This window comes from Engystomops pustulosus, chromosome 6 (assembly GCF_040894005.1).
Source record: "Engystomops pustulosus chromosome 6, aEngPut4.maternal, whole genome shotgun sequence".
Lineage (NCBI taxonomy): Eukaryota > Metazoa > Chordata > Amphibia > Anura > Leptodactylidae > Engystomops > Engystomops pustulosus.
The window spans coordinates 61,701,363-61,729,254 of NC_092416.1; the positions used below are offsets into that span (position 1 = coordinate 61,701,363).

The 27,892-nt window shown below is 40.2% G+C and overlaps 2 protein-coding genes across 4 annotated transcripts in view; one reads left to right on the top strand and one right to left on the bottom strand.

Moving 5' to 3' along the window:
* Window positions 1–26,315, bottom strand: UTS2 (urotensin 2). Of its 2 annotated transcripts, none has more exons than XM_072156312.1 (4): window positions 26,210–26,315; window positions 3,970–4,092; window positions 2,494–2,537; window positions 1–344 (listed from the first exon to the last, which is right to left on the bottom strand). In XM_072156312.1, exons 1-4 carry the CDS (start codon window positions 26,247–26,249, stop codon window positions 225–227), a joined length of 327 nt encoding a protein of 108 aa, XP_072012413.1. In that variant the 5' UTR covers window positions 26,250–26,315; the 3' UTR covers window positions 1–224. The 2 variants fall into 2 exon arrangements, with proteins under 2 accessions (XP_072012413.1, XP_072012412.1); XM_072156311.1 differs by lacking the exon at window positions 26,210–26,315 and adding an exon at window positions 6,298–6,495.
* LOC140135170 (myo-inositol 2-dehydrogenase-like) overlaps window positions 26,257–27,892 on the top strand; it is a 14,769-nt gene continuing 13,133 nt past the window's right edge. Inside the window, exon 1 of one of the 2 annotated variants that reach the window (XM_072156310.1) lies at window positions 26,257–27,356. In XM_072156310.1, the coding sequence (XP_072012411.1) occupies window positions 27,112–27,356 (245 nt within the window). In that variant the 5' untranslated portion in view covers window positions 26,257–27,111. The remainder of the gene's footprint in view (window positions 27,357–27,892) is intronic. The other variant, XM_072156309.1, reaches the window with a different exon arrangement.

Consider the following 27,892-nt stretch of genomic DNA (forward strand, 5'->3'; position numbering starts at 1 on the left):
TTATTGTCATGTTACTTTTATTAAATATCTTTCATTAAAGAAACAAAGGGTTATACCAAAGATCAGCAAAACAGTAAATATTTTTCTGAAATGTAAAATAAACTATTTTGCAGAGTTCAGCTTCAACATTTTTTATTCCGTTATTTGTTGTGATGAGGCATCATTGTAAATATAGGGGTGTATAAATAAGCCAAAATCCTATAGATACTTCATTTTCCTCACTATCAGACACAGTATTTCCAGAAACATTCAGACAAATTCCCTGCTCGCTTCTTGTAAGGTTTACGCTCTTTAGATTGTAGACGACTCAAAAGTGATATCTGTGGCTGCTTGTCGAACAATTCCTGCAATATAAGAGGAAAAAGGTTTTTATTCTGAATTCTACTACCACCATGTAGAGCCCTAAGGATATGAGGATTAAGGAATTACCGTACTACTAACCTAGGTGTGTAACTACTACCACAATGCGCCATATGGATAACAATATAACTACAGTATTATGTTAGAATGAGTTGAGGTCAGTCCAGTCAGCACATCGCACCTGACTATAATACTTTCTCCTATGTACAAGAATATAACTAGCGTCGGATTGGCCCACCAGTTCGCCGATTAAAGAATCAGTGGGTCCCGATGCCTTTTAGCTACACCCCTTGTCGGCCGACGACCCTGCCCCTTGCCGTTGCTGACTCCGCCCCCTGCCATCGTGTTGAGACTTCTACTCTATCTGTGTCCAGAGAGGACACAGATAGAGTTAAGTAACAGGAACTATTAGTTCTCTGCATCATCACTGTGCTTTTGCAGCATAGAGAGGAAGATAGGAGAGGAGAGCTGCTTGGGAACTGGGACAGGAGTGTATGTGTTGTTTATTTTTTGTATTCATTTGAAACAAGGAAAAGAGCACAAATGGGGGTAAGAAAGCGGGCCACAATAGAGAGGGAATGAGACGGGACCACAATATGGGGAGATGAGAAGCCACAATATGAGGGGGAGATGAGAGGGGCCACAATATAAGTGAGAGATGTGGGGCCACAATATGAGGAAAAGATGAGAGGGGCCATAATATGAGGTAGAGATGAGAGGGAGCCACAATATGAGTAGGAGATGAGAGAGGGCCACAATATGAGTAGGAGATGCAAGGGGCCACAATATGAGGGAGAGAAGAGAGGAGCCACAATATGCAGGGAAGATGAGAGGGGCCACAATATGCAGGGAAGATGAGAGGGGCCACAATATTGTGGCAAGATGAAGGGCCACTATATGCGGGGAAGATGAGAGGAGCCACGATATGCAGGGAAGATGAGAGGGGCCACAATATGGGGGCGAGATGAGAGGGGCCACAATATGGGGGCGAGATGAGAGGGGCCACAATATGAGGGTGAGATGAAGGGCCACAATATGAGGGGAGATGAAAGAGGCTACAATATGAGAAGATGAGAGGGACCACAATATGAGGGGGGGGGGGGAACGAGTGGCCCCAATAGAAGCCAACAGGCCCTAATTGCTTTCATTAATAGGTCCTACCTAATGTTGGACATGCCATCCATGTTCACAAGATTGAATTACATTATAAAATACATTTTAGGCACATCAGTTCTGACATCTGAATTCAGACGTGTTTACACTTAAATACTAGTGGTACGTAAGTAGCAAGTTTGTTTTTTTACAAATCTGTCCTGAGACAGAATGAAGCCTTATCTGTAGCCCCCACTCCCTGATGACGCTGGTTTACCGGCGAAACATGTCAGGGGGGCTCGAGTGTGGTTTTCTAGTGTCATGGTTGTGGCTTTTAATAAGTAGGATCACTGCAGAGATCCAATAATGAGACTTACATACTGAGTTAATACTCATTCTCAAATCCTCATATAGTCACGATAGCAGCCTAAACATGCAGTTTTAAGGAAATTGGTGTGATTTCAATTAGGTTATGTCTTACCTTATCATTTAATAAAAGTTCTAGGCCTGACCGATAAGGCTTCAATCTGTCTCAGGACAGATGTGTAAATAAGATGTTAATCTGCCTTGGCACTCCTAAAAGGGCTAATCATTTTGTAGAAGTTAGTTTTTTTAACACGGCATGCTACTTCTTAAAAAATCACAAGCACAACCCATAAAAAAAATCACAAAAAATCACAACCCATCTAATTTCAGGGAGGAGATTCTCCAGATGCACATGAAATGCATTTTAAAACACAATTCAATCACATCTTGTGCACATAGCTTTAGGCTGTGTTCATATTATGTGTTTTCATTGAGTTTTAAAACACATTTCAATCATATTGGGAAAAACGCTCTGCAAAATGATCTGCATTATGTACAAGACTAGAACTACTATTATACTGCCCCCTATGTAGAAGAATATAACCTCTTACCACAAGGGTATATAGTACTATGTTAATGGCCCTATATTTAGTAATATAACTAATAATACTACTCCTATTTACATAAATATAATTATAATACTGCCCCTATGCCCCTTTTAATGCTTTAACTCACCTCTTTCATAAAATCATCCAAGTTATAAGATCTCAGACTTATTCCTAGTAAAAAGTAAAATAAACATGTATGTAAATATAAAATCCATTTAATAAAATACAGTTCAGTAATTTGCTAACAATTTGAATGATTTCTATAATAGATACATTTCAGTTCACTATACTGTATGGTAAACCAAAATATGTTTTATTTGAAAGATTTTTCAAAGCCAGCTCATGCAAATTGAGAGTTTCAAGGAATCAAAGAACAAACAATGACTACTCCATTGCACACAGCGATCTATCCATTGATGAAATAGATCACTTAAAGAGAACCTGTCAGGAACATCTACTCCATCAAATGGAAGGTCCTACAGCAATTTCTGTAGTTAGTTGCTCTGCATGATGATATTGAAATGAGTCAGTGGCTCCTGTGAATTATAAAATGACAGTAAATGAGGTAGGACCTTTGGTTTTGGGGTCTAGATGTAGCTGACAGGTTTCCTTTAAAGGACACCTGTCATCAGGTCTCTGTCACTATTTCTGTCACTACTACCTGTTGGAGCAGCTCACAAGGATCCCATCCCAGCCTTTATCTAGTCATTTCATACATTAATCATTATAATATCATCTTTTCTTTATTATGTAAATGAGGCTGGTCACATGGTCAGAGGCAGTGATGTCACCCCTGTTATCCCTCCCCTCTCCTCCCCCTGCTCATGTCTGTGTGTAATGTATAGTAAAGCATTGCTAGTGTGTGTGCTGCATCTGCTGACATGCTGCATTGTCCTAATACACATGTGTGATACACAGACATCAGCTACACAAGTACCTGACATGTTCTGCTATAACATGGCTGCCTGGAGCTGTTGTATCTTTCACATACACACACACATGCACACACAGGCTGCAGGAGGCGTGGCCACCAGCAAGCACATGGAGCAGCCATTACATGGAGCAGTTGTCAGTCAAGCACTGGGGGTGTGGCTGTACCTCCCACTCATGAATAACCCGGACAGCTTGAATATGCTAATGACTCATTGGACATTTCACAGGTCATTTGCATACAGCTTTAGGACCTCATTGCTTAGGTTTACAGGCATGTAGAGGGACAATGAAGGGATAGAGGCAATGCTCTCTAATGGCAGTTTATGAAAATATATTTAGATTAGGGGGGTTATTTTGCATGACAGGTTCTCTTTAATGTTAAAGGGACCTCATAACTGGAGTTTTCCGTGTTAGATCACTGTACTTTTTCCTAAATATATATAGTCAGACTCTTGATGTACAGATTTCTTTGCAGAAGCAGAACCTGCAACCTATGGGTCTCAGTGCAAACTCATTTACTATGTGTTATTTCTAAACCTGTCTAATGTGGCAGTGAGATATGTGATAGACTTCAGGCACCATGGCCCACGTGCCACTGTTACCTCTGCATCCTATATAGCTATGTAACAGGATCGAAATTAGCATTCATGAATCATATCATGTACTGCACCTTCCTTGCTGAAAATGTCATCTGTATTATCTGTATCTCTGCCCTTGTCCAGAAATGAGGGGAGATTCTGTAATAAGTGAGTGTCGTCCCAGCTGCTCACATCTCCAAAATCCGTCTTTGAATCTGTGATAAGAAAGTCAGAATAATAAACGACAGTAAACAAACCAGTATCTGTGTGTATAATGTGTATACAATCTGCTGTAACCCATGCCAACCAATCAAACAAACGTTTGTCTTATAAACCAGTATAGAATATCATTTGAATGAAAAAGTTCCAATCTATCAAAATATAAAAACGGTTATTCACTGCAGGGAATCCCATGAAGGAAAATAGCGCTCAAATGTCTGCAAGGGCACTTTTTCGCCATTTAACAACACAACAAATTTTTTTTTAATAAAAAGTGATCGAAAAAAGTCACAGTCAACAAAATTGTAGAAATTTTAAAAATAAAAAAATGAAGGGTGCCTAGCCACCTAGGGTCCGTGTCTCAGGCACCACGTGATCTCTGCGCAAGCGCAGTAGCTACAAATAGTCTGTCGGCAACGCACCGGCAGCAGGCACATCTCTGCCAGGTGATGCTGTGCTTCGTCATGGATGCGGTGTGCGACTAGGCAGACTAAGCGGGGGAGACTGTCTGAGGCTACTCCACATCCCAGTAGACTCTGAAATTAATTTGAATGTATATGGATAATAGCTGCATCCCAGAATTGGGAAAAGACGGAATGCAGCTGCTGAAGGGAGGGGAATCTAGCAAGGGGAATGTTTCAGAAAGTAGATTCCCCATGGTACATTTCAAGTATACTTATATACTTGAGGACTGGGTCATGTGATATGCACACAATAGAGGAAATCACATGACCTAAATATTTAGAGACCATGACATGGTCTAACTACAAGAAAAGGAGGAGCTATTTTGACTACCCAATACCCCCTATCCTTCCATATGTAAGCTTGGTTTCTGTCAATTTTCCATTTAGTGCCCAGTGAAATGATAACAATTAAAATTTTATTTAATTGTTCTGTTGTCAGAAATTAGTTTAGTAGCTTTGATTTCTGGATTCTAGAATTATACTCTGGTAATAAAATTACTATAACAACATTTTAAAAACGTCGATAACAGTATAAATAATCATCCAAATAAAAAAAATGTCATTTGTTTCATTACAGACAAGTTCCATTACATACCACTGCTTTTGACTGATACCAGAGAGCAATGTGAGAAATTTATGGTCTGCCAAGAGATAGGTGATTGATGAGTTCTTGAAATCTCCCTTTAAAAATGATTTTTGGTTAGCCTCTATTTTACTATTAACACTACATGTACTGCTATGGATTTAGTTTCTATATCAGATGGATTTACTGATAGTTTGTCATAATAATAAATTAAACGTGTGTAATTTGGATGATGCCTAATATTAAATCGTAAATGATGAAAAATAAGAGTATCCTGATAAATTACATACATGGAGAAATGAATTCTAAGTAAAAAAACAAGCATACAATAACATACAAAAAAAGCATGAAAAATATTTTTAAAATACTCCTAAATAATATATAAAAATATTCCCAAATAATAATCAGAAGTTATAAATATATAAAAAATATAATGCTTTCTGCAAAGACGACTTTCAAACATTTATCTTTTCCATGATGTGTACAGGCAGAAAAGGAAAGAAAACAAACAATTACTTAAAAAAGGTGTGTCATTAGGATAGGATTATGAATGGTTATAAAAAAAAATTATTAAAGAAATACTGATTATTTAGACACACAAAGAAATTGATGCAAAATTGAAGATCAACAGCATAAACAGCAATAAATATAACATATGAAAAACATAAACTACTCAAAAATAATAATAACAATAATTACAATATATATAAAATGATAATGCTTTGTGCAAACTGGACTTTCAAATATTTCCTCTATTTTATGTGGACTTTGTTGCTATGCTGTGTGAAGGAAGAACACGAAAAAAAAAAATAAAGTATTAATTAGATAAATGAAGGTGACTGCAAATGACTTTGCTTTTCCGACTCCTTAAGTTATCCTTCACTAACAGTCTGGAGTATTCACTTAATTTCTTATTACAGTAATATCATTTTGAGAAAAGTAATTTCCTTTCATATACTAAAAAAAAGTACAAGGCTAATGGAGACATTTTATTCCAGCTTACTTTCAGTATTTGAAAATTCCTTGACCCTTCTGTATGATCCATCATTAATAATTGGCTGCAGGATATGGAGACGTTCCGTAATTACAACCTTCAAGCTTTGAGTAGTTTTATAAGTGGGGAAGGGGTGAAATAAAGACAAATTTGTTCTTACCTGGTATTCGGAAGGAAATCTCATTGGGGTCTAAGATTGGAAGTGATCGGAGTGGGTTGAAGACAATGGCAAGGATAAGCCCACAGGAAAAGAGCTTGTGCATGGCTGCTGGATGAAGGAGTAGATGCTTCTCTGGTCTATCAGGATTCTCCTTTAATTGCCAGGTTCATCATTAAAGTGTCATATCTTATATAGCGTTCTATGATGACATAGGAAACATCACTCTCCTCCAAGAAGACGGATGATGAGCCAATGGTTCCATCCCCTCAGAATTCTTAATGCCAGACACTTTGCATTGATGTCATTCTTCAAGGTTCATGGACAATAAATTTACTGTCTCCTAGGCCCTTGCTACAAACTGTTACAGCAAATGTGGCATAGCCAGTGAAACAAAGTAACTTTCTCTTATTAATCACCCAGTTAGGAAAGGGTCGACTCAGTGGAGGAGATGACCGGGGCAATGAGGCCGGTGATTTATGGACCTGCACCTAGTTTGACGTAAGCGACTGGGGCTTTGAAAAGTAGATTTTTTACTGAGGTGGATAAATGAGGTGTCAGATGGTGTTTGGGGGTGTCGCAGTCGATACACTCAGAAGATGAAATGGTTGTTGATCGCATTTGGTGGATCCGAAGAACTTGTAACAAATACATTTTACGGTTATATATCTGCTGCTTTTGGAATTATCAACCAGTGCATAAAATTGTAACAATTAACCCTTTCTTCTCCTACAACTACTGGGTTGTCAGGGTAATAATAAATAAAGCAGAAAAAATAACAGTGGGATATAGAAGACAAAAAAAGGAGTGGGTTAGGTAAGAGTTAAAGCATTTTTTTGTAAATTCTCCCCCTTCAAGTGATATACTAGTAGGCGACATGGTAACAATTGCCTCATGTAAAGCACTGTATAAGGTCAGGTGAGCTATAATAAATTGTACCTCTACAGTGGTTACAATCTCTAATACATAAGTAGGGTAGTGATAATATTGGTAATAAAAGTAAAACTTAATCTGCATTCATGGGCTCCTTTACATCACTATTGGATTAGGTATGAGGTCCAGGTACCCTTATTCCAATTTCATGCCTTACATTTTTTTTCAACTATTCTTTGCTAAAGTTGCAATCTTGTCAGCTGTTCTGAATTTGATAAAGTTGTCAACTTTATAAAAGATAGTCAAGCAAATTAAGCTTTTCCAAAAAAAGTGCTGGTCTTGCTAAATCTTACCCCAAAAAAGTGGTCCTAACTTAAAGTAGCTACAGATACATAGGCTGCTACCTTCTTGTCCAGTCAATGCCTTCCCGATGGCAAATGTAAAACTTACATCTTTGTTACTGTATACTATCTTATAGACAATTCTCTTGGCCATCTCATACATAAATTTGACTTACAACTTTTCTTCATAGGCCTCTTTATCCTTCTGGTCAAGTAACTACATTGTTACTGTTTCAAATTTTTATAAGCATGCTCTCAATCATATTCGTGTCTATGATAATTATAATTCCTTTATTTATATTTGTCCTTTTCATAACTATAGTACTTACCCTCCTCTCACTATGCGCCATACAGAGGTGCAGGGGATGTATGAAGAGGGGTCACAGGCTGAGCCCTCTTCATACAGAGGTGGGGTTTGCTGCAAACAGCCACCACTAATACCCATGTTCGTTACTAGTACCGATCGCGGGTATTAATCCTGCCATTGCCGCTGACTGCATTTAAAAGATGGTGGTGCATAAGCGTCGCCATCTTGGTTTTGATTGTCGTTCCCCCAAACGTCATCGGGGAACAGTCTTGTCTGGTTTCTGCAGATTCGTTACAATACTGTGCACAAATGCCATATACTGCAATACAATTCTAAGAAATAGTAAAAAAAAAGTTTAAAATATATTAAAAAATTTAAAAAACCTAAACGTTCAAATCACCCCACTTTTCCTAGAACTGATATAAAACGTAATAAACAGTAAAAACCACAAATAGGTTAGGTATCGCCACATCTCAAAATACCCGATTTATGAAAAGATAAAAACGGTTATTGGCGGCGGTGAACTCCATAACGGAAAATAGCAGCCAAATATCTGAAACGCTACTTTGGGATAAAAAAAAAGTGATCAAAACGTTGCACAGTCCTTAAAATGGTAGCAATGAAAGCGTCACACCTCACACAGCTCCATACCTCAAAATGTATTAAACACAATAAAACCTATATAAATTTGGTATCACCGTGATCCTACCGAACCAAAGAATTGTAATTTGCAGCGCACAGTGAAAGTCGTAAAAATTAAGCCGACAAGAAAGTGACGGAAATGCGTTTTTTTGCCAATTTCATTTGGGATTTTTTTTCCAGCTTCCCTGTACACGGCATGGGATAATAAATAATGCCACTGAGAAGTAAAATTTGTTATGCAAAAATAAGCCATCACACAGCTCTGTAAACAGAAAAATTTAAAAGTTATGGATTTCGAATGTGGAGAAATCGAGAAATGAGAGTAACTAGGCATAAATAATATAGGTGCCTGACCACCAGGATTCAGGGATCATCACTACAGGAAGTAACAACCGTCCATTTCATATGCAAAACTATTCGTTTCTTTGTGCAATTACTCCAGCAGTGGTGGTCGCATCCAAGGATAAAAATCTTGTTTCTAAGGGACAACATGGCTACATTTATTGAAAATGATCTTCATACAGGTACTTTTCCTACTTTTCCAATTGCAGAAATGTATCTATATGGCAGGTAAATCAAATTAAATGTCAATGCCCGGATGAGAACACCCCTTTCAGTGTATGAAGTAACATATAGCTCGACATTGAGACAGCCACATAGCCTGTTATCATGTTTCTTTGGCTGTGATCCAACCTCATCTCATCAGGTCTCCTCCACCAAATTTGATGGTTCTTGATCTGTTAGCCCCCCCACCCCTCCTTCCCTTTGATTCTAAACTCATTTGCACTCATCATAACTCAGTCTATTGACTTTCATTTCATCATTCCAATTATCTGTTTCCAAACTCTAACCAGCACTTCTTATAATGCAGTTCTGTAGCTTGTTTCTATGTTTCTATAGAACCGAAGATAAGGGCTTCTGAAGGGACACTGCCCTGCAACCACTAAACTTGACTCATCTGATGTCAAAATGGGATGAGAAAACTCATATATTCCTGACTTTGGGAGAGAATTTTACAAAAAAGAGGAAATTCGATGAAGAACATTTCATCCCCTACCCGTGGGTACTAGTAATTTCGGGTGGTTACTTTTAACCGCAGACATAATACTCTAAGGTCTAGTGCACAAGTTTACAATGTGCTTAGGTTATCAGGGTACAGGTTTATATACACTTTTATTTAGCTTGTAAACATTCTTCTAGTACCTGACACATAGAAAAGAGACAGATCAGAGATGAAAGAGGATGAGATGCATATAACACACAATGACACTCTCAGCTCTGCTTACTCACCTAATCAATAAAACACACAGTCAGTTCTGCAATACAGAATTTATATGTCTCTAACTTGTAGAATAAGTCTCTGTACACAGCCGCTTGCTGGCAGGAAGTACCTGTTTCTGAGCTGGTCTTGTAATGCAGTAGGGTGGGGCAGGAGGCAGAGAGCACTGCAGTGTGCAGACAAGAGAATCTATTCATGAGAAGAATCCAACCATAGTCAAAAGATTTACGGTCGTAAATCGTGATAACTAAAATTTTAAACACCAGTACTGATAGAGACAAGTTGGAATTGGAGTTCTGTTAATAACAGTGAATTAGAGAATGTGTTATTTTGTTATCCTGAGTATATTTAAGATTCTTGGCTTCATGGGAATACCCCTTTAAAGTCCTGAGATGAATCTGATTGTATGTTAAAGCCCTCTAGTTAAAAGAAATCTACAATCAAAATCCATCATGATAAACCAGGGACACTTACTCATAAATCCAGGCATTGTGACTGTGGTAATCTTATATGTGTTATCCATGGCCTCCTTCCATTTGAAATCAACTTTTAAAATGATGCCAGAAGCGATACTGGGGTTTCACCAGAGCCCCTCTGTGCTAAAGCTTCACAGGGTGTTACACTGTGCTAGGAGCATTTCCCTCCTACAACTATTTGCTGAAACTTCATCTGCTGCAGTGAGATTACAGCAAGGGAATGGGCAGTGCTGAGTAAGCAGGCAGGAAGGTTTGACAGTGTAGTAGCCTGTGAATAAGAGCACAGAAGGGCTCTGGTTTCACCACCTAGATAAGAGTTGATTTTAGAAGGAAGGAGGCCATGGATAACACATATAAGATTACCACAGTCACACTGCCTGGATCTATGAGTAAATGTCCCTGGTTTTATCATGCTTGATTTTGATGGTAGATTTCTTTTAAAGGGAACCCGTCACCACTATTTTCACAAATACAGCTAGTGACAGGTTCCTATAGAGCTCTAATAACTATTTGACACCCTGCTTGTAGCTAAAAATTATGCCCCTGAGATTCCCATATATTCAACTTTATAGTTTTATCTGGTAACTAAGCATGGCTACATGTAGTCCAGGTGGGCGTGGCCTCCTCGGGCTGAATCCAGCAGCTCCTCCCCATCCCTATCTCTGTATGCTGCTATAATGTCATGTGACCAGGGTGACATCATCGCAGGTCCTATAGCTTTTGTAGCATTAGGAGCTGTACACTAAGCATATATGTCATGAAATCACAGCATATTTTATCACATGAAATCACAGCAGCCTGCATGGAGAGGAGTAGAAGTCCATGGAGGCTGCTGTGATGGTTTTATGTGGTCAGATATGTACATGGGGTATAGTTTTCATATTAAGTAGCTCAAGGACCTTTGATGATGTCACCCTGGTCACATGACATTAGGCCACGCCCCCGTGGACTAGCTCCAAAGCTGCATAGATACCAGGCAAGATTATAACTCTGATTTTATGGGGATCTGAGGGGAACAATTTTTAGCTAAAAGCAGGGTGTCAGATAGTTATTAGAGCTCTATGGGAACCTGCCACTACCTGTATTTGTGAAAATAGTGGTGACGGGTTCCCTTTAAGTTTAAAAAAAACAAAAACATTTGATTGGATAACATTTTTGATTATCATTGCAAAATGTTTGATCATACATTCTGCATTAAGATATTGGATTAAAGGAATTGTACATATTAAACCAAAATGCCATCTTATGTGGGGTTATGCAATATTATGGCTCTTTGCCCTCTCTCACCCCATCATAAGTAGTTATATTTTCACACTACAAAGAGTCTCTTTCAACTTCTTCGTCCTACGATAAACTCTTCCCTAATGGTGCAAATCCTCTCCAGTTCCATGGATCACCGCCCTCTGGCTTGGGGCAGTGTTATATTTGGCAGAGATAAGCTGTTTGTATGCACACATAGATATCTATTCCACGATGGAAAACCTAGAGTATAAGTAGGGGGGCTGTGTATGTGTGTGCCCCCCTTGTTCTCTCTAAGCAGAGCCTGTCATCTGGGCCTGTGATGTCATTACTAGCTGATTAGTAAGAGGCTCCGAAACAAATGCCTTCTCTTTATCTTGTTTATGTACAGTATGAGCCAAAGTCGATTTGGCATGACCGGAACGTAATACCCATGCAAGCCGTCATTAGGGTGGCAGGGCTCATGCACATGCTATCACACGGAGAACTGGCTGGAATGTGCGTTCTGTCAGTCTCGCCATATGTTACAGCACTTGTAATCACAAAACAGACATAAGTGCACAGATCCCAACGCCAAAGGATGGAATTACCCTCCCTGCACCATATGGATACTAGTATGACAGATAATAATATTAACTGGTGTTATAATAAGAATAGGCAATTATTATAATTAAGATTTTTATTACATGGAGGTAATTATTTTATTACCTAAACTAGTCAGAGGGGCGGAAGCAGCTTCATCTGGTCACACAGTCATTGGTGTGATGGAAACGTTTCAGCGCAGCTGTCAATCACAGTGATTAGGAATATTGGCCAAGGTGTACCAATCTTTCTACGCAAAGTAATTTGCAGCTGAAATGATGTGCGCCACATTTATTGAAGATTTTAGAGCATTTTTAGGCAGTTTTCTGACTTGTCCAAAAAAATGTTGTCAGTAACTAGGGGGGAGACTGGACAGAAAATTCAATATTGTTGTGCAGCAAATTAGACCAACTAATAACATGGGTAAAGTACAACTCACCTTAGGCTGCATTCACACACACACACATATGGGGGGCGTATATACCGCCGACGTATATACGGCATATATATGTCTCCCATAGCAGGCAATGGGCCCATGGTGCCCAACAGGAGCGGTGCGGTGCCGCAAAATTGCGGTACTGTACCGTTCCATACCCCGTGAAATGTGTGGGGGCTACTTATATACTGATGGGTCAAGTGTGGGGGCTGCTATATACTGCTGGGTATGTGTGGGGGCTACTATATACTGCTGGTGCATGTGTGGGGGCTATTATATATTGCTGGAGCATGTTTGGGGGCTTCTATATACTGTTGGGCCATGTGTGGGGACTAATATATATATACTGCTGGATATGTATGAGGGCTTCTATATACTGCTGGGCATGTGTGGGGGCCGCTATATACTGCCGGAGCTTGTGTGTGGGCAACTATATACTGCTGGAGCATGTGTGGAGGCTACTATATACTGCTGGGGCATGTGTGGGGTTACTATGTACAGCTAGAGCACATGTGTGGGCTACTATATACAGCTGGGGCATGTGTGGGGGCTATTATATACTGCTGGGGCATGTGTGGGGGCTATTATATACTAGTGGGGCATGTATGGGTGATACGTTATACTACTGGGCCATGTGTGGGGGCTACTATATGCTGCTGGGCATGTGTGGGGGCTATTATATACTAGTGGGGCATGTGTGGGGGATACTTTATACTACTGGGCCATGTGTGGGGGCTGCTCTATATACTGCTGGGGCATTGTGGCGGCTACTATATAGCGAATGGGCATGTGTGGGGGCAACTATATACTGCTAGGCCATGTGTGGGGGCTACTATATACAGCTGGGGCATGTGTGGGGGCTACTATATACAGCTGGGGCATGTGTGGGGGCTATTATATACTGCTGGGGCATGTGTGGGGGCTATTATATACTAGTGGGGCATGTATGGGTGATACGTTATACTACTGGGCCATGTGTGGGGGCTACTATATACTGCTGGGCCATGTGTGGGGGCTATTATATACTAGTGGGGCATGTGTGGGGGATACTTTATACTACTGGGCCATGTGTGGGGGCTGCTCTATATACTGCTGGGGCATTGTGGCGGGTACTATATAGCGAATGGGCATGTGTGGGGGCAACTATATACTGCTAGGCCATGTGTGGGGGCTACTATATACAGCTGGGGCATGTGTGGGGGCTACTATATACTGCTGGGCCATGTGTGGGGGCTACTATATACTGCTGGGCCATATGTGGGGGCTACTATATAGAACTGGGGCATGTGTAGGGGCTACCTATATACTGCTGGAGCATCTGTGGGGGCTACCTATATACTGCTGGGCATGTGTGAGGGCTATTATACACTGCTGGACTAGAAGACTAGACCCAGGGGCTTGCTTTGTGAGACCTGGTGGAGTTTGCGGTGTAAGAAGGGAGTAGCAGACATGGAGGGGGAGGGCTACCTGAGTGAGGGCAGACACAAGACCTGGGGGGGGGGGCTAGCTGTCTGTGGAGGGGGGGGGGGAGCAGTATTATAGTAGTTATATTCTTGTACATAGGGAGCAGTAATATAGTAGTTATATTCTTGTACATAGGAGCAGTATTACAGTAGTTATATTCTTGTGCATAGGGGGCAGTATTATAGTAGTTATATTCTTGTACATAGGGAGCAGTATTATAGTAGTCATATTCTTGTACATAGGGAGCAGTAATATATTAGTTATATTCTTGTACATAGGAGCAGTATTACAGTAGTTATATTCTTGTACATAGGGAGCAGTAATATAGTAGTTATATTCTTGTACATAGGAGCAGTATTATAGTAGTTATATTCTTGTACATAGGAGCAGTATTATAGTAGTTATATTCTTGTGCATAGGGGGCAGTATTATAGTAGTTATATTCTTGTACATAGAGGGCAGTATTATAGTAGTTATATTCTTGTACATGGGAGGCAGTATTATAGCAGTTATATTCTTGTACATAGGGAGCAGTACTATAGTACTTATATTCTTGTGCATAGGGGGCAGTATTATAGTCGTTATATTCTTGTACATAGGAAGCAGTGATATAGTAGTTATATTCTTGTTCATAAGGGGCAGTATTACAGTAGTTATATTCTTGTACATAGGGAGTAGTATTATAGTATTACATTCTTGTACATAGGGGCAGTATTATAGTAGTTATATTGTTGTACATAGGGGGCAGTATTATAGTAGTTATATTCTTGTACATAGGGGGGCAGTATTATAGTAGTTATATTCTTGTACATAGGGGGCAGTATTATAGTAGTTATATTCTTGTACATAGGGGGCAGTATTACAGTAGTTATATTCCTTTACATAGGGGGCAATATTATAGTAGTTATATTTTTGTACATAGGGGGCAGTATTATAGTAGTTATATTCCTGTACATAGGGGCAGCATTATAGTAGTTATATTCTTGTGCATAGGGGGCAGTATTATAGTAGTTATATTCTTGTACATAGGGGGCAGTATTATAGTAGTTATATTCTTGTACATAGGGAGCAGTATTATAGTAGTTATATTCTTGTACATAGGGGGCAGTATTATAGTAGTTATATTCTTGTGCATAGGGGGCAGTATTATAGTAGCTATATTCTTGTGCATAGGGGGAAGTATTATAAAAGGGGGGGCACATTTCTGTTTTTACCTCAGGCAGCAAAAAGGCTAGAATGGGCCCTGTGCAGCGGATAATAAGTAAGAATAACTGTCTGGCTGCAGGTAGGGCACAGTACTGGGGTCTATCCAAGCCGATGCCTGCAGCCACTTATTCACAATTATTACCTGCTGCATGGGTTCAGACAATTTTCATCATCATTATTATTGTCTGTACTGCATTGTAGTCTGCTCTGGGTTCTATGTTACTTATTGTACAAATGCACTAGTGGTTTCTGAGGGGCGCTGTACTGTGGTTTTTCATGCAAGTATTGGGGATATTTATGACTAGGTCCATTTATCCATTTCTAATACAACACAAAAGGTCTGTAGAGACCTCACTGAAACCCATTAGTCATGTCTTATTGTTAAAACTTCACCTTTATTACTACCTTTTCTAAAAATTCATATTTGTGGTGTAGATAGAGTTATTGTTTCTATTCAAATTAAAAATCATGCAGCTGATCCTGGAGTGTCGGTTTTTCTGTGTCAGTAGTTTCAGTAGGGAAATGAAGCCGTATATTTTCAAATCTAAGATATTCTGTGTTCTTATATAGTAATTCAGAATTTACCAAGTGTGGACTAGTTTTTCTGTCCCACTTGGCAATCATATATGTATAAGTAACCAATATGTATCACCAGGGCCGGTTCTAGACAAAGTGGGGCCCTGGGCAAAACTAAAAGTGGGGCCCCAAAATATAACTATTTTATGACCAGTCACAGTCAGTAAGAGGCTCCCTTTAGTATGGTAAAACAAACTGTAATTTTAAAGAATTTTATAGGAAATAGATTATATTTAGATTGATGGGCAGCACAGTGGCTCAGTGGTTAGCACTACAGCCTTGCAGCGCTGGTCAACATCTTCAAAGAGTTTGTATGTTCTCTCTGTGTCTGCATGGGTTTCCTCTGGGTCCTCCAGGTTTTCTCCCACACTCCAAAAAATTACTGGTAGGTTGATTAGACTGTGAGGCCCAATGGGGACAGGGACCGATATTTTCTGAAAGCAGACACTTGCCCCATTTGCAAAATTGCATCAAAGATTTTCTAGACATTCATGCAATTTTGAATCAAACTGAAACATTTTATAAAAAATATTTAAAAATTGACTTTGATGGCAAAAAATTTGTTCCAAACAGAAAATATTTCCCTTCACATCTCCTAAATGTAATAGATGGACATGTGTAGAGTTCAAAAATGTCCCATATTGATATGTTCACATAAATAAATCCACATAATATCACTAAAACTGTAATAACTAGATATCTGCTTTTCAGCTACAATTTTTAAGACAGTCACAACCTGCAAAATATATTAATAAAACAGAATAAAAAAGTAAAGGCGCCATAAAACCTATATAATTATAAACCTATAAAGCAGACAACCAGACGATGCATTTGGCAATTAACATTCAAAATTTCCTCTCAAATATGTAAAATCCAGAATAGTTATATAAAGAAAATATAATTTCCTAAAACAGTAAGGCTACATTCACACTGCCGTAGCAGGCAACGGCAGTGCACGGGGAGAGGAGGAGGAGATGAGCGCAGCTCACCCCCGCCCCCCTCCATAGGAAGTTATGGCGCACGGCGCCGTACTACGGACAAAGATAGGACATGTGAGAGGCAGCTTAGGAATAATTAATTATGAGGGGCAGCTTAGGAAATAATTAATGGTGAGGGGCAGTATAGGAAATAATTAATGGTGAGGGGCAGTATAGGAAATAATTAATGGTGAGGGGCAGTATAGGAAATAATTAATTATGAGAGGCAGTTTAGGAAATAATTAATGGTGGGGGGCAGCATAGGAAATAATAGTGGGGGCAGCATAGGAAATAATTAATGGTGGGGGGTATAGGAAATAATTAATTATGAGGGGTTGTCTGGTAATTAATGGGGGGGAGGCATATTCAATAATTAATGGAGAGGGGTCCCAGTATATTTAATAATTAATTGTCCCAATTAATTCATTAATTGGGCCAATATTTAAAATAGTTCTTAAGGGGGTGCAGTATATTAAATAATTAATTGAGGGGGGGGGGTGCCAGTGTATTATGGATGTGGTCACATGTACTGATATTTATTTTTAAACTTTAGTCCGGCCCTCCAACGGTCTGAGGGGGACAGTGAACGACCCCCTATGTAAAAAGTTTGGGGACCCCTGTCCTTGACGTTTTGGAAATTGTGTGTTGTTCTCTAATTTTAATCTCTAGTGTATTATGGAGAAATGTTTGGGCTGCAGATGGATTGTCTAATTTGGGTACAACTTTCATCATCTCTTTGGGGTGGAAAGGCTTCAGCATACAACAGGCTCTGATGTAGGCAGATTTCCCTTCTCACCAAGGCCCTTTTTCGTCTTTGCGTTTCCATTTTTTACTCCCCACCTTCAAAGATCTATAACTTTTTTATTTTTCCTGCATGGTGACACATAGTGCAGACATTGTAGATATAGTGACACATAGTGCACTTCAAGCGGGAAAAAAATCCAAATGCAGTGAAAATGGTGAAAAAATTCCTGTAAACTTGGATTTTATGGCTTTCACTGTGCGCCCCAAATTACAGGTCTACTTTATTCTTTGGGTCAGTGCGATCATGGGGATACCAAATTTGTATAGGTTTATAATGTTTTCATACATTTACAAAAATTAAAACCTCCTGTAGAAAGAAAAAAATGTATAATTTCACCATGTTCTGGCGCTAATAATGTTTTCATACTTCGGTGTATGGAGTTTTTTGCGTCTTTTGATGACGTTTTCAATGCTTCTATTTTTAGCTCTGTACGGCTTTTTTGATCACTTTTTATAGAATTTTTCAAAATGGCAAAAAAGTGGTATTTATGACTTTGGGCGATATTTTCCGGGTTACATAACAGTTATCATATTTTGATAGATCAGACATTTTTGGACATGGTGATACCTACTATGTTTATGATTTTTACTGTTTATTTATATTTATATCAGTTCTAGGGAAAGGGGGGTGATTTGAATTTTGAGGTTTTTTAATAAGTTTTTTTTTTTTACTATTTTTCAGACCCCCTAAGGTTATTCAACCCTAGGTTGTCTGATTGATAATATAGTTTGGCAGTATGCAGCAAACCCCCACCTTGTATGGCTCAGCCCTCACCATGCACCTGCAGCCGGCATGTGACATAAAAATGTCACATGTCGGTAAAGGGTTAAATGATTGACTTTTGGGTTAATAATGGATAGGGTTTGGGATGTAAATTAGACCAATAATATACCTTGGGAATCTGGATTCCTTTTGCAAATGTAAACAGTTTAATTTTTAAAACTTCTACATAATAAAGTTCTATCTATCTCCAAAGGGTTAAATATTTAAAGGCAAGACTGGAGTGTAAGATGAAGAAACTGTGAGGTTATGGTGAGTGGGGAGAAAGATGAAGGGGAGTTGGAGGCAGGACAGGATGAATCAGCTTTTAATTGGAGTAGTTTGATACAATAACTTTGGATGTGATGATATCCTCTCATTAGTCTGTGTCTTTGGCAGCCGCCCATTGCCACCTCACATTGAATGAATCACTTCACTACTATAAGTGCAAACATTAATATACTCAACAGGTTTGTCCGGCAAGATTTATCCGCTACATTCTGCAACTTTATGGCCCAATGACATCATGTTCAGTGAATGAGGGCTCCCGTATATGCAAATCAGTGATTTCTCCAACTCATAACTTTACAGAACTGCCATTGTGCAAATATCATAATGTAGCAAGGGCAAATCTAATTACAACGTCTCAGCGTATCACCTTCCGGAAGTTGAGAACCACTTAATTCTTGGAGATTCATAAATACTTTTGTACCTTTATAATGAAAGAAAAAAAACCTTGTAAACTTATCACATTGTCCTCTTCTGACAAATTGTTAAAGAGATTTTCCGAGTGAAGAATACTAAAAACCCCTTCTATTGATTGGTCCTTTAACATGAGATTAGTGGGAATCTGAAACCCAGCACCCCCATAGATCAGCTGTTTTCAGCACCCGATAAACAGGAATGGAAGGACGCAGACAGCGACATATTAGCTCTTATTCATGAATAGGAGTTGGTTTGCAGTAACCCAGCCTGACCACTGCACAGAGAATAGAGCTGTCTGCTACCTGTTCCATTGTCTGTCTATCAGCAGCTTGTCTGAGCACCTTTCCTTAACAAATTTTGACAGTTCTTTAGCTCTAATATGAAGGGGGAGCCCAAACACTCTTATATTTCAGAAACAAAAGGGAAAATTAAACACCTGAATACCCAAGAAAGTAATGGTTGAGGACATCTATCTTTTAGGCTATAAATAATAAATGATAATGTAGATAAAAAATTAAAAATAATAATGTAGGTATAATCTATCTTTTAGGCTATGTCCGGAACATGGCTGCCGTATTGGATGAAGAGTACTTTTTTCCAATGGAATGTTGTATTTGTAACACATGAGAGAATTGTCTCAAATAGATGTTGTCCATGGTGCTGAACACATAGCTGTAGGCACTGGAACCAATTTTCAGGAACCTGCATGAGAATCTATGGAGAATCTTTTTATTGATAACTTTTGAACAACAAAAGTCCTCACAGTATTCCTTGATCTTCTACATGCCAATTGAAAAAATGGTGGCTACGTTCCAGACATAGTCTAAAGGATTGGCCACTCATCCAATACTTGCAGGGGTCATCAGATTTGTAATTCTCCCTTTTATTTCTGAAATAAAAGGGTGTCCTGGGACTTAAGACTCATTTGGATGCATTAGTGACATTGTCTAGTACATTCATAAGCAATACAGGCGGTCCCTTACTTAAGGACACCTGACTTACAGATGACCCCTAGTTAAAGACAGACCCCTCTGACCAATGTGACCTCTTGTGGAGCTCTCTGGATGCTTTACTTTACTGCAATGATCAGCTGTAAGGTGTCTGTAATTAAACTTTATTGATAATCTTTGGTCCTATTACAGCAAAAAAATGTTGAAACTCCAACACGGGGACTGCCTGTAATGGCAAGTTGAGAACCTCTCCTTTAAGAGGCAATGTTTATGCAAATCTCCCTTTGGGGAGGGAGTGGGACCTGTTTTGATTCTATAATGATTCTGGGGGCTTAATTATTTAGGGGTTCTGTATTACTTTTGCTCTACTTGCTATAACATTTCTCATATATGGGTGCACCATAAGTGCTCTGCTTAATATGCTGCTACTCAGAATCTTCTTGCTGTCCATTCTCTAAAGTTGTCAAACAAAAGCCTGCACTGTTAACCCATGCGGCAACAGTCCCTAATCTTAGTTGGAATCTGGAGGAGCACTACACGTAGTATATTCCATAATATATGAATGAAAGGCTCAGACTGATTGTTAGTGTTCATGCATTAAGCAATGTGACCTTGAAGGTCTTAGACTGAGCCTCATTTCTAATACATTAGTCCAGATCTTCAGTCAGGTTAATGAAATCTCCTCTCGGAACGTTCTGCCTGCCCAGAGATAGTGTTTAATCATTCCTCCCATTTGGAAGCATTACAATAAACAGAATTCTGCCTGTCTTCAATTGTAGATAGAAAAAAATCTAATACTTTATTACAGAAGCAGTAAATACATTGGGCCATGATGCAGAGAGCTGGCACTGATGGCCTTTTGGCTGCAACATCCCAATCAATAAGGTCTTTGATGAAAGTATAGATTGACTACTGACGTCAACACTTGTAAAATCTTGCCAAGATTAATGGCCAGCTGCACTTTTTTGTCAAAGTGGACAATGAGAAGTTTTTTTTCATTTGCAGGGCTGTGAAATGGTCAGGAGGATGGATGTCATAAAAGGACACACATGACAGTACTTTAAAGGGGTTCTCTACTCTGTGGATGCAGAGTGCCTGATGCTGGGTGTCCTCTGTGTTTGAGAATATGATTTGGTCTGGGTTATGTACTGAAATGAAAGTTGAAAACATAACGACAAAGAAAGAGGACGGCGCCTCGCGTGATAACGTCAGGACAATTTTATCAGGTAAGTATCGAAAGGTGCTTACCTGATGGCCACTTGTAAGTGTGCAGTACAAAAATCAATGAGAGGTGGTTATCACCATTGAGCGGATCTCCTATGATGGTTACTTCAGCAGCTCCCACTTACTCCAATAACCGGTATCCAAAGGAACCGTAAGTATGTAGATATAGGAGGGAATAAAATGGTTGGAGCTATGCACAGGTGCGCTTATAAGCAAAACCGGAGGAAAAAATATAGATCTAGGCCGAATGCAGAACTATTTCATATTTTATTTCAGCAGTAAAATAAAAAGTCCATTGGACCTCCTGACGAAGCATCAGCGAAACGCGCGTCAGGGTGTAGTTTATTGGCCTCCTAGGATCCCCCATCGAACCTACCACCATGCTTTTGGGTAAGCACTAATTGTTTATGTGTACAGTGGGAGCCGGAAGGTACCTCCGGTCCCCACTCCACATAGGACCGATTTGAGGATATACTCTTTTTGTTTACATTCCCGTTTGCATTACCTACTATTTATCAGACTTTTTAGTCTGTATTATTACTCACTTATTCTTTAGGTTCTGGGGTTTCTTGAGGGCGCTTGTGTTTTCCATTGTTGCCCCAATTTCCATCAGGGGCTACTTGTTTCTCCTTATCCCTTTCCCTATTACGTGGTATTTATATTTTGTATTGTGTCCATTATTGCTCTAATAAAATATACTATGAATTTTATCTATCCTTTGATGTCTTTTTTCAGCTCTCTTTGTTTGAGTTGTAGATCCTCTGCTGGTCAGAATGGTGATACCATGAACATTCTATATTTATTGTGAAACCTCTTCAATATGTGAATAAAGATTGGATGAAAAAGACATCGGGGGTCATTTACTAAGGGGCCGATTCGCGTTTTCCCGACATGTTACCTGAATATTTCCGATTTGTGCCGATTTTCCCTGTATTGCCCCGGATTTTTGGCGCACGCGATCAGATTGTGGCGCATCGGCACCAGCATGCACGCAACGGAAATCGGGCCGTGGACGAATGATAACCTGACAGATTTGGAGAAACCGTCGTATTAAAAAAAATAAAGTGTTGCGGGACACGCGCTTACCTTCACCAAGTATAGGATGGTGCACTCCGGCGGGCCTCGGCGTACTTCAGCGCAGCAGCAACATCTGGTGGACGTCGGAGGAACTACCTTAGTGAATCCCGGTCGGACCCGAATCCACCGCACAGAACGCTCCGCTGGATCGCGAATGGACCGGGTAAGTAAATCTGCCCCATCAAGTGCTGGAGTGACTCGCATCCTTTTGGTCCACCATTGATGTCGAGGTCCGGACACATTCCATGAGCACGGTGTTGTCTATACTGGAGGTGAGCCGCTGAACACTTTGCAAACCTTTTATTTACTGAGGAATGTGGGGACATTATTTATTTAGTGTAGGGACATTATTCAGTATGGGGATATTTTAGTGGGGGACATCATTTAGTTTGGGTTTTATTAGGTGGGGGCTCCTTTTAGCGGCCATGATTATAAAATGGCCACAATCAAAGAGCATTAAGTATAGGGGAGAAGAGGTGGCATTATTTAGTGCAGGTCACATTGAAGGGGAATTAGTAGAGGCCACAGGTATTAAGTGTAGGTTTGACAGTATTGTTGTTTGTGATGCAAGCATGTGTGGGGAGTTATGTACAGGAGTGGACACTAATGAAAATTTGGTACATGCACTGGTCCTGTGCTCCGGATCTTTACCACCCTAACAACGACCCAGGCCATTGTACTGACTTTGCAGTATATGTTGTGTACTATCAGAATATTGCTTTTTGCTTTCTACATGCTACTCTCCATCCGCATTGCCTGGATTAGACTAGACAAGTTAATGTATGAAATGTATTGTTTGGCGGGTGAATTTCTGTGAACACTATACTTTCAAAATAGCATGAAGGAAGTGCTGACATTGGAATCTGTCAAGAAAGACGTAGGCCTATCTCCATGGCCCACTATGACAAACAAAGCAACACTGAGGATATTTGCAGCAATGGTACATTTTGATAGCTGTGACCACAGTACATTCACTTCATCTGGCTGCTGGTGTGACTCCACGGTTAATAAACCCTCCTTGCTCTGTGATGCTTCACATTAGAATAGGTTGTATACAAAAAAGTGTTCAAATTACCATAGAGACTCCTCCTTGTATGATTTATAGACAGTTTAAAAGGGAGGCATTTTAAGTGATGAGGTGGGCATAGGAAGGGGCAGTGTCACAAAAAGGTGGGCTGAGGTGGGCACTCTAACTATTGGTTGCTGTGGAGGCATACTGGCCATGCCAGCATATCAGGTTATTGTTATTTATAGGACATGTACCACCAGATTTACCTGTGGTAGGCTGTCACCAAAACAATGCTTGTTACCTTAGGGGTTAAGGGCCAGTGCTTATCCCACTCTTATTCAGGTCTGCTAGACCGAATAAAGTACTTTATAAAAACAAACAAATGAGTTAAGGCGCTCAGGCCTCCTGGCTCCGTCCGATGATAAAATATGGACCCCTCCTTCATCATCATCATTATTCCGGCCGCAAGCGCTGCAGACAGCAGTTGACTTTACCAGGCTCTCTGCAACGCTCGTGGCTAGAATAATGATAATGATGAAGGGGTCGGTCATTGGACGGAGCCCAGAAGTCCTTGGCCTGAGCGGCTCTGGGTCATTTGCATATTTTAAGAAATGGATTCCGTCTAGCAGACCTGGGAGAAACACTGACCCTTAACCCCTAAGGTAAATCTGGTGGTAGATGTCCTTTAACAATATGTACAGCTTTGTGGTTGCTATAAAATGGTTAACTGTAATGGTAATATTATATAAATGTAACTAATAGTAGCTAAAGTAGATACATTTATACTTTAAAGAGGACCTGTCACCAGATTTTGACCACCCTGGCTAACAATACCCGCTTATAAAGTTTCAAGTTCTTCCCATATGACCTAAAATTAACTGCTAGTGGGACAGCCATTTTTCTGATATACAAATTAGCTTTTGTGACTCATGTCTGGTGTTTGTGACTCTTCTCTCTCCCAGGTTGGCAGTGAACCACGCCCCATTATTGTGACTGACAGCTCTGTGTCTCTTCATATCACTGCTGTACTTCTGTACCGTCTGCTAATATTCAACTACAGACATATAAAGCTCTATGTAAAGATGGGAAATATTGTGTAAATTTTTTTACATGGTGCCTTGTGTTACATTCATGACATGTGACCAGAGTGACATCATCGCAGGTCCTTTAGCCTTCTAATAATAGCAAACTGTACATCATGTATGTGATTCCATGAAATCACAGCAGCCTCCATGGAGGATGGAGAGAAGTAGACGTCCTGTGACTGCTGTGACTTCATGTGGTCAGATACATGCATGGGGTACAGTTTCTATTGTTAAGAGGTTAAAGGACCTGAGATAATGTCACTCTGGTCACATGACATAAACTGTGACCAGTAAGCAGGCATAAGGGAGGATTAGATGGGAGGGCCCTAAAGAGCAGGACACACCCTCTTTGTTGCCAGGTAATATAACAGTTGATTTATATGGATGTAATCAAAACAATTTCTAGCTAAAAGAAAGGTGCCAGAATAGTCCCCTATAGGAACCTGTCACTGGCTGTATATGTGCAAATGTGGTGACAGGTTTCCTTTAATAATACGACATTTGGCCCCTTTTGGGCAACCATGAGGCTGATGTGCCCCTTCCCCCAGTGAAAATGAGTTTGACACTAGACAGTTCTCTGCTGTGCCAGATCACATTTATCAATAAAGGTGTGCAGTTTGCCTGTAAAGTGTGCAGAATGTGCCAGATTAATGAATTGTGGTGCACATTCTTCATAAATTTGGCTCCCCCTTGCACTACTCTGGAAGTGTGCACCACTTTTTGGGGGGGCACTTTGTTCATGCTGCAGAATTGTGGTCCACAGACAAACTAAGCAGTAACACCCCCACATGGTGCACATTTTTTAGTTGTTGTCCTACACAGTGCAGCCACGACACGGCGCAGACACTTTATAAATACATGCGCAAGGAGATTGCTCGTTCTGTCTAGTGAAAAGCTAGACAGAAAGCTGGTGCAAACATTTTAAACCCTTAATGACCGATCTATACTTCACATGTCAGCTACAGTTGTTCGGAGAGGGCTCACGGGGCACCATCCATTTTTTGTGGATCCACTGACTTCTATGGAAGTCCGTGGTTTGCATGTGAGAAAAAAATATTGCTTGCCGCAATTTCTTTCACGCAGTCTGCACAGCAGTGAAACAAACAGACTGGGTCAGTATTCTATCTATCCCTAATGCATTATAATGGAAAATACTATAATTAGCATCTACAACAGATGACGCAGTGTTACACTGCTAGCGTTATCGGAAACCTCCGCTAACGCTAGCTGACACTGCCACTATGTACGCCAGACCGCTCTGTAAGTATTCATGAGGGGACGGTCTGAGGCGCTGCCTCTCCCCCGGAGTGCCCCGCCCACTCCATAGCATGTGAAGAACAATATATATGTGTGTAAAGAACACATGGCAGATGTTTCCATACATCTGCAATGTCTTCTTCACACATATATATTGTTCTTCACATACTATTTTGTTCGCACCGTTCCGCGCATATCTCCCGACAAGTAAGCAGATGTGCCGAACATCTGTAATCTATTCTTCACTGTGTTCTTTACTGTGTTTTTCACTTAAATGATCCTGTGGTCACTGTTTTTATTCTATTCTTCACTGTTCTTCACATCTGCTAACTTGTCGGGAGATAATATACGCGCGGAACAGTGAAGAATAGATTGCAGATGTTTGCATACATCTGCTAACTTATCAGAAGACATTCTTTTTCAATTAAATAAAACATTTTATTCCCGAACCATGGTCCCTTTGAAAAAGTCCCATTGACTTAAAAAACGCGCGTGAAAAACGCAAAAAAACGCGAACAACACGCGCGAGAAAAACGCTAATGACTCCAAGGAAAAATGGAACAAAAACGCAGCCAAAAACGTCAGTTTTTCACGCATTGCACCCTGATGTGAAATGAAACGCTAGTGTGGAAGGGGCCTTAGCCACCTTCATGCCTGCAGTAGCTTTTATACTCGGAGCGCTGCATTGCGGTCAGCCACCACTAGATGTCACCGGACACCACGTTCTCATTACAGCAGCCATGCGTCTCTATGATAGTCATTTACTTCCGGGTCATTTTAACGTTGTTGTCCGGGTCTACTTAGGGGAGGATTTTAGAGCAGTAAACTCGCCTGCAAGAGTCTGGGAGTCGTGAACTGTATGCAGGGGAAGACATTAGGGGCTGCACCGGCTGGTGATGTAGTACAGAGTGTATGATGTGTGCATAGACAGCAGTGGGCTATGGGAGGGGGGCAGTATATCTATACAGTGTAGTACTTTATAGTGATATAGCTGCCCCCCTACGTACACTCCTTTTATAATCTTCACTATAGAAGTTAATGGAGGTGATAAGGTATAAAGCTTGTTTATCACCTTAGTCATCTGGGCATTATAAGAGACTAGTAACAGAATAATAAAGTGCTGGGTATCAAATAGTGTTAGCTGATATTATACACGTAGTTTATGTTATTCTCCCCAAAATCTATAAATATTTTAAATGAGATAAAATAGAACCAATACTGAAATGAGTAGTGAACAGGTTGGGGATATCTAACACGTTTTGATGCCAGTAAGGGTCATATGCTTGTTAATTAAAGTATGAGAATAATATCATACATAAATAATAGCTTGTCAATCATTTGATGGTGAGCTAGGGGGCAGCAGTGCGTAAATACCCAAATTTGAATTATTCATACAGGACACCATCACATGTTCTTCCATCCATTCAAACAGATCCACGTTATGAGAACACAACATCAAGGAATAGCAGGAGACCCCCCTTACTGGTGTCTTTTGGATTCTTCTGTGCATCACACTTAAATTTTCTAGGTTAAGTTTTTGTCATTGTCATGGGAAGGAAAAAGAAGACGCTGCACGACTATGCGGCAGAGTTCACAGACTTGGCGGTGAGGCGACATGTTATTAAACATGATGACACAGGAGAGACCTCAGTAGTGGAGACTCTGTACTGTAAATCCTGTGAGCTGCCCATGCGGGTTAGACGGGATCGGATATTGGAACACTTGGCCTCAGGAAGACATTACAGGAACCGGAGACTGATTAAGCAGCACTGGAACCGAACCCCTGTGCTAGTGTAAGTAGAACATAGAGGATAATCACCATCTTTGTATGTAGTGTAACTATGTGTTGGGTTATTTCTTATGTTAATTGAGTCATATCCACAGAGTTTCTTCTTGGAAAGAGTCTGTCCTGCACTGACAAGGTTTGGCCACTCTTTAACTTAAATTGTCTACGTGCCTTTCTCGCCTTAATATAATTCCCTGAATGCTCACAAATTCATTCATCATCCCTGATGCTTGCATTATTGCTGTCTGTAGACTCTCTGTGCACTCTGCATCGACATGTATACAAAGATCCTACCCTAGTAAATTGGTGGGACCTGCAGAAGGAGATTATGATTCATCTTGCTCCCCCTGGAGGAGCCATTACACTATTGTACCTCACATCATTATACAGGCTGTCAGTCATGCACTGGGGGTGTGGCTGTGCCTCCCACTCATGAATAAGCTGGACAGCTTGAATATGATAATGACTCATTGGACATCTCACAGGTCATTTGCATACATCTTTAGGACCTTACTGCTTAACTTTACAAGCATGTAGAGGGAC

Excerpts from the sequence above, each read along its gene's own strand:
- UTS2 (XM_072156311.1), bottom strand. The coding sequence starts at position 6,400 with ATGCACAAGCTCTTTTCCTGTGGGCTTATCCTTGCCATTGTCTTCAAC. Across the intron at positions 4,093-6,297 it reads GATTTCCTTCCGAATACCAG|ATTCAAAGACGGATTTTGGA; the intron begins GTAAGAACAAAT and ends TTCTTATCACAG. Across the intron at positions 2,538-3,969 it reads TGACATTTTCAGCAAGGAAG|GAATAAGTCTGAGATCTTAT; the intron begins GTGCAGTACATG and ends ACTTTTTACTAG.